The sequence below is a fragment of the Anomaloglossus baeobatrachus genome, chromosome 8 (genome assembly GCF_048569485.1).
Source record: "Anomaloglossus baeobatrachus isolate aAnoBae1 chromosome 8, aAnoBae1.hap1, whole genome shotgun sequence".
NCBI classification, from domain to species: Eukaryota; Metazoa; Chordata; class Amphibia; order Anura; family Aromobatidae; genus Anomaloglossus; species Anomaloglossus baeobatrachus.
In genome coordinates, this window is record NC_134360.1 from 178468419 (window position 1) to 178487905 (window position 19487).

General features: G+C 43.5%; 1 protein-coding gene across 2 annotated transcripts in view; it reads left to right on the top strand.

Moving 5' to 3' along the window:
* Positions 1-19487, top strand: part of LOC142250138 (dimethylaniline monooxygenase [N-oxide-forming] 2-like) — a 67429-nt gene that overhangs the window by 20647 nt on the left and 27295 nt on the right. For both annotated transcript variants that reach the window (XM_075322247.1, XM_075322248.1), the window contains 3 exons: positions 1949-2137; positions 6546-6708; positions 12893-13035. In XM_075322247.1, coding sequence (XP_075178362.1) covers positions 1949-2137; positions 6546-6708; positions 12893-13035 — 495 coding nt within the window. The remainder of the gene's footprint in view (positions 1-1948; positions 2138-6545; positions 6709-12892; positions 13036-19487) is intronic.

Below are 19487 nucleotides of genomic sequence, written 5' to 3' on the forward strand. Positions count from 1 at the left end.
ATATAACCTGGTGGGCAAAATTTTGCTATATAAGATCTCATTTACACCAGTATTTTTACATCAATGTTTGTATGCAAAAGCCAGGAGTGGAACTTACAGAGAAAAACTATAATTAAAAGATTGACACATGTATAGTGTTTTGGAGACACTCTTGATTTTGGCATAAAAATACTGAGGAAATACTGATTTGTGAATGGGGCCTAACACATACTTTTGCCCTAGCGGGCGTTGTGTAGGGAATAACTATAAGCAATGCAGAAGTTGGTTTTGTAGCTTTAACAGAAAGTCTGAAGATGCTGAAAACCTTCAAATGAGTTGTTTTTCACTATATAGAATGTGTGATAGTTGGTGTAAATTTATAGATTTTGCATTAAAAGCTTAAGATCTTCAACAATACTCTTATTTTGCTCAGAAATGAGGCTTGAAGTGACAATGTGAAAAGAAAAATCACTTTTTGTTTAAAAATCAACCGGAAAGGAATTGTTATATTTCTAGAATTGAATCCCCAGCATTATGAAAGTTGGGATAGGTGAGGGAGGCTACATTAAATACCTGGTTCTAACTGGGTGTGTGGACTTTGGCCGTGCGGGCTGGGAATTCATGTAGGCTGCATACGGCCACTGGTGTGAGCTGTCCAGGACCGGATGACGACTCACATACACAAGGAGACTAACTGTTCACTTTGAACCACAAATCTTTACAGGACAGTTCATTACCGTTCACAATTTTGCATTCCAGATAGCAGGCACATATCTTCCAGAACTTATAGTTTTGCCCAACATTATGAGACAGTTCAAATTCCTTCTGGGTTATGTCTAATCTAACCGGGCTGGTGAGTCCCAGTGCAACACAGTCAAGCATTACACAATACACCGTGATGGTCACATTCCTTTCCTGCGGTCCCAAATCCAGTCTCCTTAGGGGTCCCATAATTACCAGAGTAATGCTTTGCATATCCGGACATCTAGAGGAACAACGCTAATTTAATTGACTACGTTCAAACGCCAATTGAGGTTAACCCAGTACCTTGGTTAACAGGCCTGGCCACTGGAGTCCTACACCAGTAGAATTCATGTGATACTTTGATCATTTATGGGGCTGGTTGCTAGGCTTCCGTTCTCCAGCTCCTATCATTTGAGGTCATTCTATTTGAGGATCGGTCTCTAGTGACAACCTTATGTCACCGGCCACTCTTGATTTATGCTATCATGCCTTCTGTCTCCTTTGCGCCTTTGCCACAAACCACCCATTGTATGCAACCTTCGCAACCGACTGCCTATACATCTGTCACATTCACTTACTATCTCTTCATTGATTCTTTCTAGAGTGAACCGTCCTTTTATTGTCAGATGACTCCTCCCAAAATGGGCTAGTTCCAACACTTAACTGTTTCTGTCCCTGTAGTCTGTAGAAATTCCGTACAAAATATTCTACACTTTGCATTATAGAATACTCTATCTCAACATTACATATCACATTACCAATTACATCACATCACAATACAATACAATGCATTACACTTCACATGGCACAATATTTATTTAAGACGCAAGACACTATTCAGATTACACTACAAGATGATACATAACGCAATTGGTGTCTTCATGGGCAGGAACTCGATGACCATTGTCCACGATTTGTACACTTTAAAGAGCTTGACAAAAAAGTTAAATGCTGGAATTAACAGTGTTAGACACATGTTTTCAGGAAACCGGAAGCTTTGTAGTATTGCGATATGATGCAAAGCGATTCACTGCAGATTTAATTTGGGAAAATGATCTATTGGTGAGTACTGATTAATTTTTTAGAGAAAATCAAATTAAAATATTTAATTATAAATATACTGAACCAATCGCAGTAAAGCTATGGCCTTCAGCCTCTCTATCATTAATTCTTGCCATGTTGTATAAGATAGACTCAATACAATTTAGTATCTAATCACTTGCAGGAAATGGTGGAGGACGGAAGAGCAAGTTTATACAGTTGTGTAGTAACCAATGTTTCCAAAGAAATGATGTGTTATACCGACTTCCCAATGCCAGAAGGTTTCCCAACATATCTCCATAATTCAAAGGTCCTGGAGTATCTAAGACTTTATGCTGAACACTTTGGACTCCTGAAGTATATCCAGTTTAAGGTGAGGGTTTTATGATTTTTCCTATTTCTGGAAATAAAATGTAAGTCTTGGCTAAAAATTCAAAATGCATTAAAAATGAATAAAAAAAACCAAACATCTGGGACATCAGAATTTAAGTATCGGCATTTGTTAGCTAATATACAGATAATACTCTCTAGTAGTATAAAATACTACAATTGTAGTAGAAAATGACTCCCCAGGAACACTAAGCAAATAACGGTTTATATACAGATATCTGGTCACATTAAAGCTCTATTCACGAGTCTCTAGATTTTAGTTCAGCACTACCATCTACAGCAGCGTTGCACATGACTTCTATTTTTAATTATTCTTTTTAAAAACCTGTAAAAATAAACTTAATTCCACCTCTGTGGACCACCCACATATGCTGAGAGATACAGTGCCTACAAGTAGTATTCAACCCCCTGCAGATTTAGCAGGTTTACACATTCGGAATTAACTTGGCATTGTGACATTTGGACTGTAGATCAGCCTGGAAGTGTGAAATGCACTGCAGCAAAAAAGAATGTTATTTTTTTTATTTTTTTTTAAAATTGTGAAAAGTTTATTCAGAGGGTCATTTATTATTCAACCCCTCAAACCACCAAAATTCTGTTTGGTTCCCCTAAAGTATTAAGAAGTATTTCAGGCACAAAGAACAATGAGCTTCACATGTTTGGATTAATTATCTCTTTTTCCAGCCTTTTCTGACTAATTAAGACCCTCCCCAAACTTGTGAACAGCACTCATACATGGTCAACATGGGAAAGACAAAAGGAGCATTCCAAGGCCATCAGAGACAAGATCGTGGAGGGTCACAAGGCTGGCAAGGGGTACAAAACCCTTTCCAAGGAGTTGGGCTTATCTGTCTCCACTGTTGGGAGTATCATCCGGAAGTGGAAGGCTTATGGAACTACTGTTTGCCTTCCACGGCCTGGACAGCCTTTGAAAGTTTCCTCCCGTGCCGAGGCCAGGCTTGTCCAAAGAGTCAAGGCTAACCCAAGGACAACAAGGAAGGAGCTCCGGGAAGATCTCATGGCAGTGGGGACATTGGTTTCAGTCAATACCATAAGTAACGTACTCCACCGCAATGGTCTCCGTTCCAGACGAGCCCGTAAGGTACCTTTACTTTCAATGCGTCATGTCAAGGCTCGTCTACAGTTTGCTCATGATCACTTGGAGGACTCTGAGACAGACTGGTTCAAGGTTCTCTGGTCTGATGAGACCAAGATCGAGATCTTTGGTGCCAACCACACACGTGACATTTGGAGACTGGATGGCACTGCATACGACCCCAAGAATACCATCCCTACAGTCAAGCATGGTGGTGGCAGCATCATGCTGTGGGGCTGTTTCTCAGCCAAGGGATCTGGTCCGCATCCATGGGAAGATGGATAGCACGGCCTACCTGGAGATTTTGGCCAAGAACCTCCGCTCCTCCATCAAGGATCTTAAGATGGGTCGTCATTTCATCTTCCAACAAGACAACGACCCAAAGCACACAGCCAAGAAAACCAAGGCCTGGTTCAAGAGGGAAAAAATCAAGGTGTTGCAGTGGCCTAGTCAGTCTTCTGACCTTAACCCAATTGAAAACTTGTGGAAGGAGCTCAAGATTAAAGTCCACATGAGACACCCAAAGAACCTAGATAACTTGGAGAAGATCTGCATGGAGGAGTGGGCCAAGATAACTCCAGAGACCTGTGCCGGCCTAATCAGGTCTTATAAAAGACGATTATTAGCTGTAATTGCAAACAAGGGTTATTCCACAAAATATTAAACCTAGGGGTTGAATAATAATTGACCCACACTTTTATGTTGAAAATGTATTAAAATTTAACTGAGCAACATAACTTGTTGGTTTATAAGATTTATGCATCTGTTAATAACTCCTGCTCTTGTTTGAAGTTTGCAGGCTCTAACTTATTTGTATCTTATCAAACCTGCTAAATCTGCAGGGGGTTGAATGCTACTTGTAGGCACTGTATATGTTAATCCGTAAACACACAGAAGAAGGCTCACCTCAAATTACAGGGTGGGCCATTTATATGGATAAGCCTAAAAAAAATGGGAATGGTTGGAGATATCCACTTCCTGTTTGTGGCTCATTAGTATATGGGAGTGGGGAAACTGGTAACCATGGCGGCCATTTTGAAGTCAGCCATTTGGATCCAACTTTATTTTTTCCATTGGAAAGAAGGTCAGTAACACATCAAACTTATTGAGAATTTCACAACAAAAACAATGGTGTGCTTGGTTTCAACGTAACTTTATCCGTTCGTTATTTACAATTTTGTGACCACTTATAAAATGTGTTCAAAGTGCTGCCCATGGTGTTGGATTGTCAATGCAACCCTCTTCTCCCATTCTTGACACACTGATAGCAACACCGCAGAAGAAATGCTAGCACAGGCTTCCAGTATCCGTTGTTTCAGATGCTGCACATCTTGTATCTTCACAGCATAGACAATTGCCTTCAGATGATACCAAAGATAAAAATCTAAAGGGGTCAGATCAGGAGACCTTGGTGGCCATTCAACTGGCCCACAATGATCAATCCACTTTGCAGGACACAGTTTATGTAGGAATGCTCGAACCTGACACCCATAATGTGATGGTGCAAATCGTGCATGCTGCCATTTTTTTCCTCGTGCCACCTGATATGAGGAAATAATCAGACATGTTCTAAGCTCAATTTAATGTCAAGAGTGGGAGAACAGGGTTGCATTGACAATGCAACACAATGGGAAGCAGTTTGAACACATTTTATTAGTGTTCAGAAAGTTGTAAATAACTAATGAATGAATAAAGTTACGTTAAAACAAAGCACACCATTGTTTTTCTTGTGAAATTCTCAATACGTTCGATGTGTTACATGACTCTCTTCCCATTGGAAAAAATAAAGTTGGATGCAAAATAGCCGACTTCAAAATGGCTGCCATGGTCACCACCCATGTTGCAAAATTTTCCCCCTCCCATATACTAATGAGCCACAAACAGGAAGTTGATATCACTAACCATTCCCAATTTAGTTAGGTGTATCCATATAAATAGCCAACCCTGTAGATTGGAATCCCATATATATAGGCCTTTTGCAGCCCAAGAACTCATCATAATGTACAATTCCACCTGCTTTGTTGGTGGATGTTGCCCCCTGACCTCTTTGGCCTCTGTGCAGCCACACAAGTTTCACCAATGATATGTCCGCCCCTGAGAACACTGACAGAAGTGGGCTCTTGTGCGTGAACAATATATGGGGCCTTTGCAGTCTAGCATCACCTCATAATGCAAAATTCCAGTACTCTTAATTATATCATAGTACTAATTTATTCCCCTGATCAGACTTCTAAATTGTTCAGAGCCCAGAACAGACCTCAATGAGTCAATATTATCCGCACCTTAAACCAGACCACTCTGCACAGTCACTAGCCAAAAGAACATGTCCCCTAAGTAAATTTAAAGCCAAATCATATCATTCTTACTTAGGGCTTGTGCAGATGACCATAGCTTTGGTCAGAGTGCGATCTGTCAAAATACCAGATCCCACTCAAACCAATGTTATCAAATGTGACAGAGCTGATTTTTTTTCCTGGGTTGAGGTGGCCAGAGAAAAAAAAATGGCAGCATGCATGATTTGCCTCCGATAATCGGATGGCACTCAGACATTCAAGTCTATGGGTCTGTGAAAAAAAAAATTGGACTGCACTGGGATGACATCTGAGTGTGGTATGATTTTCATGGTCTATATAATGGAGAAGATGGAGATACTTTTTTTTATTATCCACATCTGAGAATATCAGATCCCATTCTAATCAAACTCTGATCCGAGTCTGATTAGAATAATTAGATCGTTTTTCTCGGATGGAGAAAATACAGTCGTGTGACCTAGCCCTACACATACCCCTTTTCGCACAGACTGCTTTACCATATGCCCTGTCTCTTTTAGGCTAGGGTCAAAAACCATATTTTCTCCAATAACTTTTTTCTAATCAGAGTTTGATCAGAATGGGATTAGCGTGGGATCAGAATGGGATCTGAGTTTGATTAGAGTGGTATCAGAGTAGGATATTTTTTTCTTGGAAGTGGAGAATACAAAAAAGTCTCCATTCTGTAAGTCCATGAACATAGGACCACACTCAAATGTCATCTGAATGCAATCCAATTTGTTTCATGGACCCAAACACTTCAAAGGCTGAGTGCCATTCAATTATTGGAAGCAAATCATGCATGCTGCGAAGTGCAGCGAAGTTAATAACATTGGTCTGAGTGCGATACAATGTCTTGACGGATCGCATTCAGACCGAAGCTACGGTCTTCTGCACGAGCCATTACAATCTGTAGCTCTTATGTCTGATAATCACAATTGAAATTCACAGAAGTGAATAATATTGCAAATTTTCTGTTCTCCAAGACTAAAGTTTGCTTGGTGACAAAGAGCCCAAGTTTTTCCAAGGCTGGTCAATGGGAGGTCATGACGGAGAAGAACGGTGTAAAGAAGAGGGAGAGCTTTGATGCTGTTTTGGTCTGCAATGGCCATCATGTAGATCCATACTTACCTTTAGAGTCATTTCCAGGTAAAATACTAAGAAACACTAATGTGACTGCTAAGATTCACTAGGATGAGTGAATGAGGGCACCCACCAGATATCTGAGAGTGATTGTTTCCAAAGCTGTAATCAGTCTGTTTCTGTAGCGATGCTTATACTGTACATTTTGGTGGTGCTATAAATTCTCCGATTCAGTCACATGGATGAAAGTTTTAGTGTGTTGGTGACTCATTTCAAATAGCAAATTGCTCTCATCCAATGCTAACTGTCTCGCACGGACTAGGGGAGGTCCAGCATGAGGCCAAAACCACAACTAAACAGGGGATATTACAATGACAAACAAGGGATACACCGTAGACTAACAATGGTGGACCCTAGCGCTAGTGAGAGGGAAGATGGGCACCTCCTCACTTACCTGCCTCTGTACCCTTTTTTTTAAATCAGATACTTTTTTATTAAAACAGAATACATACAACAGAATAACAAATCGGCATCCAAATTAAGTTTATCACATCTATTACCCCTTTAACTCCCCCTCCTGCCCCCTCCCCCACCCCGGCAACAACACTTCTCCCCGATACTACATCCCATTTAGTACACACTTAGAATACCCTCCAACTGCAGTATAGCAACCATCCCATTCATCCCGATGTGCAGGAGGAACAACTAGTAACACAAATAAAACAAAACACACACATCAGAGGTCTCCGACGGCTATCTCGATCCCAGACCAGTTTACTGGTCCATCACTCGTCCTATGCGCATTGCAGCCAAGGAGACCATAGCTTCTCAAACATTTTAATATTCCCCCTTCTTTCATACACTCCCTGTTCCAACTGAAGAATACATTTCATCCTTTTAATGTACTCTCCCCTGGTCGGGGGGTCTTTTTTAATCCAGGACCTGGCGATCAGCTTTCTTGACTCTTCAATTTGTTAGCCCCAGTATCATCATTTGTCCAGGTTACTTCCCCATCCACTTTAAAGAGGCTCGATTTAGACCAATTAATGGTCAGTCCCTAAACATCTCCAAATTTCTCTATTATCTGCATGGCATGATCCAATGAGGCTGACGGATCCCCCAAGAAAAGTAATAAATCGTCAGCATAAAGAGCTATTTTCTTCTCTAAATGCCCATACCTAAATCCATGGATCTCCTTCGATTTCCTAATGGCCGCCGCCAGAGGCTCTATTGCAATAGCAAATAGGAGCGGCGATAGTGGGCAGCCCTGTCTCGTTCTCCGGTGCAACTCAAATGCTGAGGAGGTCATACCGTTAACTCTAACTTTAGCAGGAGGCCTATTATACAACAGCTGCACCCACTTTACAAACCGTGGGCCAAAACCCATATGTTGCAACACTTTCCACAGATAACCCCACTCAACACTATCGAATGCTTTCTGAGCATCTAGCGAAGCGATCACCCTCCGGCCAGGGTTGTCAGGCGGCAACTGTAGATTAAGATATAATCTCCTGATATTAGCAGCTGTCGACCTATTGGCCATGAACCCTGATTGGTCCATATGTATAAGGTTAGATATAACTCCAGTCAGCCGGTTTGACAACACCTTAGCCAGAAGCTTCACGTCCGCTGTTAATAATGAGATTGGTCTATATGAGTCTGGAAGCCTCGGATTTTTATCCTCCTTAGGAATTACTACTATTATTGGTTCTCTCATAGATTCAGGCAATACACCTTCCCCCTCCGCCACCTCAAAGACTTTCAATAGTTTGGGTAATAGGATTTCTTCTAACTGTTTATAAATTTCAACCGGTAGCCCGTCTGCTCCCGGTGCCTTGTCATTGCTCATGCCATGCAGAGCGCCCTCCAGTTCATCAATAGTAATAGGTGACTCCAGTTTATCTCTATCCGCCACAGACAACACCGGAAGCTCACCTCGCTCAAGAAATGAGTCCACCTCTTCCACCCTCATCTCTCCGCTAGAAGAATATAGTATGCGATACAAATCTTTAAGGACCCCAAGGATCTCCTCAACCTCAGTGACCTGTGTCCCCTCCACCATGATCATACCATGCACAAATGAACTGCTCCTTTGAGCTGCAGCTATGACCGATAATAGATGACCAACTTTTTCTTCCTCCTCATAAAAATGCAATTTTTGGAATGCCTGCTTCTTTACCGCCTTCTCTAAAAGCATCTTATTAACCTGTTCATGCGCCTGCCTAAGATTTTGCTTCACGTCCGTAGTATTACTCCGAATTGCTTCCAGCTCTGCCTTATCTAAGGCCTCCAGGCTATCTTTCTCATCCTGCCTCGTCTGTGTTTTACGTTTACAGATATCCCTGAACAGGAGCCCCCTGAGGTATGCCTTCATCGCATCCCATACCACCAGGGTACCAGTGCTACCCTCATTGTGGATAAAGAATTCCCCGAGATCCCGTTCTATATTCCCCATATTAATATGACGGATCCATGCTGGATGAGGCTTCCACTCTCCCCTCCTTCCCCCTGTCAGGATCCCCCGTCGTATGGACACTAGACTTGGGCTATGATCTGAAATCACTCTTGTCAGATATTGCACTTCGCCTATCATTGCATCCATCAGATCACTAGCTAGAGCCATGTCAATGCGGGACAGAGTGTTATGTGAAGCCGGATACCCTCCCATTCCTCACTCGCCAGGCATCCACCATTCCAAGTTCCCCAATAAGAGTGCCTAACGAAGTCATACATCTATCCTGGATACCTGGAGGTCTACTACTCCTATCCCAGTACAGATCTATCACATTATTGAAGTCCCCCACCATTAAAAAAGGGATTACTCCCCCCTTCTCAAAGAACTCCCTTATCTCCCTTAGTTTGGTGCACATATATGGAGGTGGTATATATATTGCAGGTATACACATGAGTCTGCCAAATATTTTACACTTGACGGCCCCACACTGTCCCTCTTTATCCACATACACTTCTATCTCTTCATATTGCACAGAGTTATGGATCAGCAGTGATACACCCCTTGCATAATTGGAAAAGGTGGAATGATAGGCCTTCTGCACCCATCTCCTATTTAAAACATGTGTTGTCTCATTTGTTAGATGCGTTTCTAGTAGACATATTACTGACCGGTTCTGATCTTGAACATATTTAATTATTGCCGCTCTCCTAGACCTATCTGATAACCCTCTAATATTCCAACTCAACACCTTAATTCTATCCCCCATTATCCCACCCAGTAAAACCATCAAACCTTGTAGTATCTCCCCATGCTGCCTCTACCCTACCCCTTTCCCCACTCCACCCCTGCTCCCCTCCCCTCCTGCACCCCACCACTTCCTGTTTTTGAGTACTCCCGTGAAGCATCGGGTTTTCCAAACCTGGTCCATAATCCCTACTAAATTCCCCCCCACCTCCCTCGCCTTCCCCTCTTTGACACATTTTGAAACTCGTCCCTTTTCCAACAATTCTCCACTCCCACCCTTTCTATGTATAATCATATTCCACTCAACCAATATAACAGTAAAATGGCAAACAGTAATTAAACTGGAATCTCAAATTGTAAACACCACCACCGCGCCTAATTAGGCAGTCCCCATGTCCTGCGAAGCTCACATCAAACCCTTCGCATTCCCCCTGCATACTACCTCAATCCCAACGGGAAGGAGGAAGAAAAAAAAAGGGGGAGAAAAGAAAGAAAAAACAAGAAGGGTCCCCTGTAAGCTCCTAAGGATGTCATAGAGCCTCAGCCGGCCTTCTCCAACACACTTCAGATTCAGACAGTCAGCTCATTCCTTCAAATGGATCCGCTTTTCGTTTGCGTCCAACCACTGCATGGCTTCCTCCGGAGTTGTAAAAAAGTGCACCCGCTCCAACGCTGTCACTTTTAGCTTTGCCGGGAACATCATTGAGTATTGCACCCCAATCTCTCGCAGGCGCCTCTTTACTCCAGTAAAAGTCATACGTAGCTTTTGAACAGAAATGTAGTAGTAGTCCGGGTATATGGAAATTCTCTGGCCGTCAATCATAAGATCCTCCATGTCTCTTGCCTTTCGCAGTATAGTGTCCCTGTCCCTGTAGTTGAGGAGCTTGGCTAGCATAGTGCGAGGGCTCCTGCCTGCTGGTTGTGGCTGCATCGGGACTCTGTGTGCACGTTCCACGGCATAGAGCTTGGATAAGACATTAGCACCAATTTTTTCCCTAAGCCAGTCTTCTACATATTCAGTGGGGTTTCTTCCTTCCGCTTTCTCAGGGATGCCGACAATCCTGATGTTATTCCTTCTAGAGCGATTCTCTAAATCATCATTTTTTGCCATGATTTCAGCTATCTGCTGTGCAAATGTTTTTTCAGATTTTTGTAGTTTTGTAATATGATCCTCTGTTATCCCCACTCTTTCCTCCACAGCTCCTGTTCTCAGGTCTGCTTTTTTGAGGTCTTTCTTAATGCCAGAAACCTCTGCCTGTAATCCCTTAACTTGCTTTGTTAGGGTAGTCAGAGCTTCTTTACAAAAAGACACCACTGCAAAAACGTCCTTTAAAGTGGGGTTTTCTGTAGCCTCCTCTGCACTATGTGCTTTCTCCACCTCTCCTGTATTATCTTGCTGCTCTTCACGATCCCCCATCTCATCAGAGCTGGCATTGTCTTCCCCCTCCTCTCCTTTCTCACCTCTGTTATCTATATGCTGAAGGGATTTCTCTGGAGTCCAGGCAAACGTTTCAAGCCCTGCAGCGATCTGCATCCTCTGCTCACAGGCTGCATTAACTTTCTCAGCTTCCTGCCTTATCATGGCACCATCTTGAGAGCTGGGGACTTTCCCGCCTCCAGTATCTTTTTGCCTGCGATGGACCATGGCACCGCTCTGCATCCACCAGACTCACCCCAGACAAGTCCTCACCACCTTGTCTTCCAGACAGACGGCTGAGGCAGTGATAACAGCGGTGTTCAGGTATTTATCATGGGTGTTTGCAGGAGAGCTCCAGAGAGACGTCTCCCTGCCTCTGTACCCTGAACTCCTAGCCAGTCCCTATACAGGTTCCTCATCTGTCTCCGAGCCGGAACCTGAAGCCCTGAGATGACCCTACAATAGTCCTTCACTAGGGTGTGGGTAGGTGCCTCACCGCTGCACTGAAACAACACACTGGAAAAGGAAGACAGAGAGAGAAAACAATGCCACAGAGTGCTGCAGTCAGCACCAAGTCTGCAGCCACACCAGAAATGCCAAGAGAGGGTAACAGCAGCTCCATCTTCCTCCCAGACCAGAATTCAAATGAATCAAGAATAACCAGCACCATCTGCTGGTAGCAGAGGGTATATAAAGGGATTGGGAGTGGTCCAAACCAGAAACACCTGATCAGGAGTCTGACGTTGCTGCAAAGTAAACTGACATTAACCCTTTCTATGCCAAAGGAAAGAAAACCACACATAAATAGCATAATCTCACCAGGTAAAGTGAGACTCAGACCCAGAATCTGTCATCTCTTACAGCAGAGAGATGACCGTGACACTAAAAAACAGCAACTGAAAGTCTATAAATCTCAATATTCGGAAAAGTAGCACTAATCCAATAATTATCCCTAAACTAACCTTCTAGAGCAGTTTGTTTTAATAATAAATTAGAGCTTTATTCACATGGAGGACATCAGCCCCAGTGTCCTGGGATCCCAGTAGTTAAATCTCCACTCATTATACATTTAACTCCTAGCCTTATAGAATAGAATTGTACTACATTGAATGCTGCTGATCAATTGAATATTAATGAGAACCTGTCGCTTGATTCGTGTTATCTGAACTATGGGCAACATGAATCAAAATTGACTGTGATTGTTATCTGCAGCAGCATGGTCAAGCCAGGGACCATGAGATGTGACCAGTCAGGCCACACTTCCGGATGGCTTCTCACACTCCCGCTCCAAGTGATTGACAGGTTTCCTTTGATGTACACACATGGCAGAGACCTGTCAATCTACTAGAGTGGAGCAGGGAGAATCTGGCTTAGGGTGACGCCGGTCAAGTCTGGTTTTTATTTAGCATTTTGTCGGCTTTTTAATCAATGTTTTCTCTGAAACCCCTCAATGTTTCACAGAAAGACCTACCTCGCTGCAATTGTGTAACCAGAATCTGATTTATGCTGCTCGTGGTTCGGGCAGTGGGAAACTGGTGATAGGTTCCCTTTAATAATTATTACAATTATACTTCAAAGAATATAAAATGTTATTTTTCTTTGTAGTGATGTGAAGTTTTTTATACTGTTCTCAGGTATTCATGATTTTAAAGGTCGTTACATCCACAGTCGATTTTATAAGAAATATGAAGAATATCGTGGTAAGACTGTATTAGTGGTGGGAATTGGAAATTCAGCTGGGGATATTGCTGTGGAAATTAGTGCCGTAGCCAAGCAGGTAAAGCCTTTACTTTTCATAACTAGATCCTATTTTGTAGACCCAAAAAAACCCAATAAATTAGGGAATCTGAATTGTGAGCTGTCTTTCAGTTAGGAAGGTCATCACCCATTTTTGCAAAATACAGTTGTATGAAATACTGATGTAGTGCCCCTGAGGCTTCAGTCGCCGCAGAGTATTGCATCTGTCTTAAGGTGTAATGATTATCCCGGGTAAGAGGAGGTTAACCGCTGGTGCTTGGAGCTTACACAATACACTTACGTAAACACCCAGTTAGTAAGCCAGCACTTACATTACTCAGGAAGCCAGGCTGGGAAATTCCCGGACAGAATGAGTCATCAAAAAAGGTGGGGGCTGCCTGAGAAGTGAACGAACACACTTAGTTTCACTTTAGAAGGGTTTTTACCTCAGAACAGCTTTTGCAGCGGAAGAGAGCAGACAGCCTTAGAAGAGCACAGTTTAGCAGACTGGTCCTGAGGATGAGAGGCTGGAGGAATTAGTCCCAGGACCAGGGGCCATGATACCGTACTAAGTTTACACAGGACAGACTGAGAGAGAAGCAGGAGACGACCGAGTGGAGCTGTGAGAAAGAGAAGTTCATACAGTAGTCAGAGGATGTGCCCCAATAGACCCTTCGGGACCGGCACCAGTCATAGTGCAGAGTCCTCGGTTAGGGGAACCTTCATGGACTCTAATGAATCTGCAGGGAAAGGGTATTTCACGTCCCATTGCCCGCGTACGGGGCGGCTACAAAAACTAAGGACACTCGGGTCCCCAAGTAGCTTGACGCCACGGGGATCCACACTACAAGGCGCAAGGAGGAAAGTCTCACATGCTTCACAACACCGGTGGTGACCTTGCTTTTTCCAGGATTGGCTGGGGCCCATCACGGCGATGACCGGTACTCTGTGGTCACAGCACACAAACTGTGAGTAAAACACCTGGAACTGCAGCCCCTGTGAGAGACTCTAATTTACCGGTGCTGCTGCCCTGCACTTTAGTGCCTTCGGCCCTTCCCCCGTCATCACCGTTCTCCCTGGGGCTCACTCCACCTGTATGGAGCTGGACTATATGAGCTGTGGTAACATCAGCCCCGGAGGAGAGCGACATCTCGCAGCAGTGGCTAATCCCTGGCCATGCACCACAGGCAGCACTGCAAAGCAAACCCCCATCCCCCCTTTTGACTCTCTCGTTGCCTGTAGCCAATAGGGCCAAAGAGCTGGGTCAGGCCATTCACAGCAACCCCATCAGACCACTGGCCCGGTGATGAGTTATGCCCTGCAGGTCCCGTGGGGTGCTGCACTGATGTCACGTGAATTACACATGTAATCACCATTAGTGATGAGTGAGCATGCTTGGCACAGCTCGGTACTCAATCATGTACCGAGCCTGGTCAAGCCAAATGCTTGAGTCCTCGTTCTGTTACCTGCCCTGACACAACCCCCAGTCACCATAGTTGCCATCACCCGGCAACTTCTTCTCCATCTTCCTGGCTACCACAGTCCCTATCATTCATGTGCAGCTGGCATCGCCCATAACTTCAGTTCTGTGAGCACCGTCCAAATGTTCCCCCTACCAAAGAAACTGAGCAGTTAGTTCTACTCGAGCCCCCATTATGGAAAGGAAATCTTTCTCTTTTCTGGAATGCTAGGACCAATTCTTTTTAATCTCTTTATTAATGACCTTGTGGATGGGATTGTCAGTCTTTGCTGATGACACCAAACTATGTAGGATATTAAAAACTGACCTTGATAGTATAATATTACAAAAAGATCTGGATAGGATGTCAGAATGGGCAGATACTTGGCAAATGAGATTCAGTGTTGATAAATGTAAAGTAATGCACCTAGGACTGAGTAATCCTATAACTGCGTATACATTAAATGGAAGTAAACTCGGGACTACAGAACAGGAGAAGGACTTGGGTATTCTCATTACAAATAAGCTGAGCAGCAGCACTCAATGTCAAGCAGCAGCTGCTAAAGCAAACAAGATTCTAGGGTGTATAAAAAAGAGAGATTAGATCCCGTGATCCCAACGTATTGTTACCCCTCTATAAATCACTTGTAAGGCCACATCTGGAATATGGGATTCAGTTTTGGGCTCCACATTTTAAAAAGGACATTCAGAAGTTAGAGTCAGTTCAAAGGCAGGCAACTAGACTACTACAAGGAATGGAAGGCCTCCCATATGACGACAGGTTGAAAAAGTTAGATATGTTTAGCTTAGAAAAAAGACGTCTCAGAGGAGATCTCATTTATATGTATAAAGACATGTGTGGTCAATATAAAGGACTGGCATATGACTTATTTCTTCCGAAGACAATACTAAGGACCAGGGGTCATTCACTGCGAGTGGAAGAAAAGCGATTCCGACAGCTAAATAGGAAAGGGTTCTTTACAGTTAGAGCAGTGAGACTGTGGAATGCTCTACCACAAGAGGTAGTAATGGCAGATACTATAACAGCTTTCAAAAAAGGGCTGGATGATTTCCTCAGTACACAACATTGTTGGTTATAAATGACTTTGTGACCAAATGTAGAACTGGTGGAGGAAGGTTGAACTAGATGGACCTAGGTCTTTTTTCAACCTTAGTAACTATGTAACTATGTAACTATGTAACTATGGAATGGGAACTCAAGTAGAACTAACCATATAGTTACTTTGGCAGAGGAAACATTTGGACGGCACACATGGAACTGAGGTTGCTGGACAATGCCAAATGCACGTGGATGATAGGGACTGTGGTGGTTATAAAGACGGAATGGAATTGTCGGGCAACGTCTGCTGCCTGTGGGTGATGGGGATCGTGGTATCTGGGGACTTTGTCAGGACAGCCCGCATCTTCTTTAAAAATATGGTTGCGTCACCTCTTGACTCTTGTTGTGCTCGGTAATTGAGTCGAGTATTTTCAAGCTTCTGACATGCTCGATTCAAGTACTGAGCATGTTTATGCTCACTCATCACTATCATCACTTTTCAAAAGGGTTGTTGAACTTAACAATAATATACTTTTTAATTTGAGAATTAGTTAAAAAAAACTAAAATAATACATATTCACTTCAGTTATCCCCACTGCTGAAATTCAAAAGCTACTTCTTCCCCTCCTGGTGTCTACTTGTAGCTATGTCATTCCAACACATAGACAATATCTGCAGCTCATTAATGTGTATGCCATGTCCCCATTGCAGCCAATGGTTAACTGAGGAAGCAGTGATTTCCTGTGTGTCAAGAGGCACAATGGGGTAAAGACGAGAGGGACCCAAAAATCATTGAAAGGACCGGGAAGTAGAGACCAAAAAAACAGAACTGGTGAGGGATGAGTAAAGAATAAATGACTATTTTTGTTTTATATATACCATTTTTCAAGGAAAAGTGTCAAAGTAAACAACTGCTTTAAATACAGATGTTGACTATACTTGTCTTCCGATGAGTTTGGATTACTCTGTCCATGGGCAGAAGTAGAAAGTAGAGAACCTACGAAAAAATAGTGTATGTTCCAGTTGATAATTTGTTGAGAAAGTGAAGTTAATTATACAGTCCCTCCTTCCTGAGTTTCCAGAAAATCTGTAACGAGACCACCTAAGAAATAGGCATCTGATTTCATGACAAAGCATAATAACAAAGTGTTCGACTTGTATCAAGTAGCTTGGATGCAAACCTAATTTCCTTGCCAAATGCGATAGAACACTTAAATCAAATTTCTTCAGATTTGCTCATCACTAGTTATCCCTAATTATCCCTAATATCCCTTAAGGCCTTATACACCCTTAGGTGCATGAGGGAACTGTGTGCCACACATAATAAAACTTAAATCCATTTTTTATTCAACTTTGCTCTCAGTTTAGAGGTTGTCTTGCTTTTTCTATTTGATTATCAAATGGCCCCACCATTTAGAGCTCTCACTTTCAAAAACTGGCGATTTCATATGACAACCCCATTTAAAACAGACAAAAAACATCCTGGTTATGTGGAATAAATAAAAATATTATATTTTCATAATTCATAAAAGTGTAAGTGCCTATCTTAGATTTTTATTTTCTTCGGCGCCTATAGGAAAGTCAAAATGTACAAGTGCATCTCAATAAATTAGAATATCATCAAAAAGTTAAGTTATTTCAGTAATTCAATACAAAAAGGGAAACATATATTATATAGAGTCATTACACACAGAGTGATCTATTCCTATATATTATATAGAGTCATTACAAACACAGTGATCTACTTCAAGTGTTTATTTCTGTTAATGTTGATGATTATGGCTTATAGCCAATGAAAACCCAAAAGACATTATCTCAGAAAATTAAAACATTATACAAAGGGTGCATTACACGCTGCAACATGGGCTAACGATATATCGTCAGGGTCACGGTGTTTGTGACGCACATCCGGCCTTGTTAGCGTCATTGCAGCGTGTGACAGCTAGGAGCGACGATCAATGGTCACAAAAATGGCAAAAATCGTTGATCTTTGACACGTCGCTCCAAATCATAATGTCGTTGGTGTTTCATTCCCAGGGCCGGATTAAGGTTGGTGGGGGCCCCTGGGCAGAAAATCTGGTGGGGGCCCCATAACGTTAACATTTTTAGCCATAACAGTAGAGCGCGAACTGTAGCATTTAGATAGAAATCCTATGAACATTTATCCTGTTCTGCCACATTCAGATTTACAGTACTACAATACAGACACAGTCCAGGATCACTCACAGCCGTCACTTATACACGGAAAGTAGAGTTAAGGCTGCTTTACACATTTCGATCTCGTATGCGATCACACACGCCCCCATCATATGTGCGGAACAGGCAATTTGTTGCCCGTGTCGCACAAACGATTACCCCCATCACACGTACCTTCCAAACGACCTCGCTGTGGGCAGCGAACATCCACTTCCTGGAGTGGGAGGGACATTCGGCGTCACAGCAACGTCACACAGCGGCCGGCCAATAGAAGCGGAGGGGCGGAGATGAGCGGGGCGTAAACATCCCGCCTGTGACGGGGGTGTACAAGAGAGCAAAGGATGGACGAGGCCGAGGAACGATCCAACAGGTTTATTAACAGGAATACAGGAACAGCACACGATTAGTCCACATAAAACAGATTCGGGGGCCCTTCCCGACAATCCTCGGACCGGATAACAAAGCAATCGTCCTTACAGTAGTCCAAAGAGTTCCACACAATCCCACGGGCCGCCACACAGGCCTAGCTCCGTCCATGTCCACAGCCACCCAGGCTGGGGCTCCTGCTCTCTTCAAGTTTCAGCTCACTCTGAAGTTACAAAAAGGGAAATGCATTGTCTGGGCTGCTTGACCAGCCCACCATGTTTGTTCAGGGGGTAGGGGTCACACATCCTATCATCAATGGTTTGGTCCATCACAGGGCTCCAATATGTCTGCCAGCCACAGTAGATGAAGGGATCCCCTGCTGTAAAGAACAATGACTATTCCTTCACTGGCCAATGCAATTACAGATTAGATACACAACTCTGGAAAGAAGAGGACAGGCTATTTACATAATCACATTAGATGCCAAGACTACAATTGTATGAGAGAGACACATTGAGACCAGTAGCTCCCCCAAGAAAATACATGAATTACAACTAATACAACCAGGGAAATATACATATCATGACATAGTATCACAGCATATACAGTGAGAGGGTAAATTACATCTTCACAATCCCTCCCCCTCCCAACTTGTGTACGTACTAGGGACCTCTACAGGTCACTGGTTAAGTACACACAGGCAGAGCGTTACTTACATGTGGCTTCATGCAGCCACGAATTGGCATCGTAGCTCTCCCACATCATTGCCCAGGAGAACAGCTGCAGGCAGACCACCCATCACCCCAACCACACATCGCCTGACCCCAAAACCAAAGTTCAGATCCACAGTGGCTGTGGGAATAGTCCTCCATTGTCCACCAGCCAGTTCAATAACAATCCCAGGTCCTCTATGGATTGCCTCAGGCCGAACCACTCGGGGATCAGCCAGTGTGAGGAAAGCACCCGAGTCACAAAATCCAACAAGTCTCTGTCCATCCAGCACAACCTCCTGCAAGTGCTTACCTCGATGAGCAGAAGTCGTCATAACTGCGGGTCGCACCCCGTAAACTCCTGGTGGTGCAACATGGGGGGCTGAGTCACTAGGCCAGTCCTCACATAACGGTGCCACATCTTCCTCCATGGCACTGGGCTGTAAATAATTAACAATCCGATTGGGTGCAGGATCAGTCCTCATTTGAACAGCTGGGCAGGAGACTTGCCGATGCCCTGGCTGTCCACATTGATAGCATCTGAGCTGGGTCTCCCTCCATCCAAGGTGTCCTCTTGGGTAAGGGGTAGGGGAACTTGGAGGCCGGCTCCCACCTGAAGGTGCTGTAGGGGTTTGAGGATGATTCCTCCATGGCCTGGCTGGGCATGAGGCCTGCAAATGCCCGGGATGCCTACAAACATA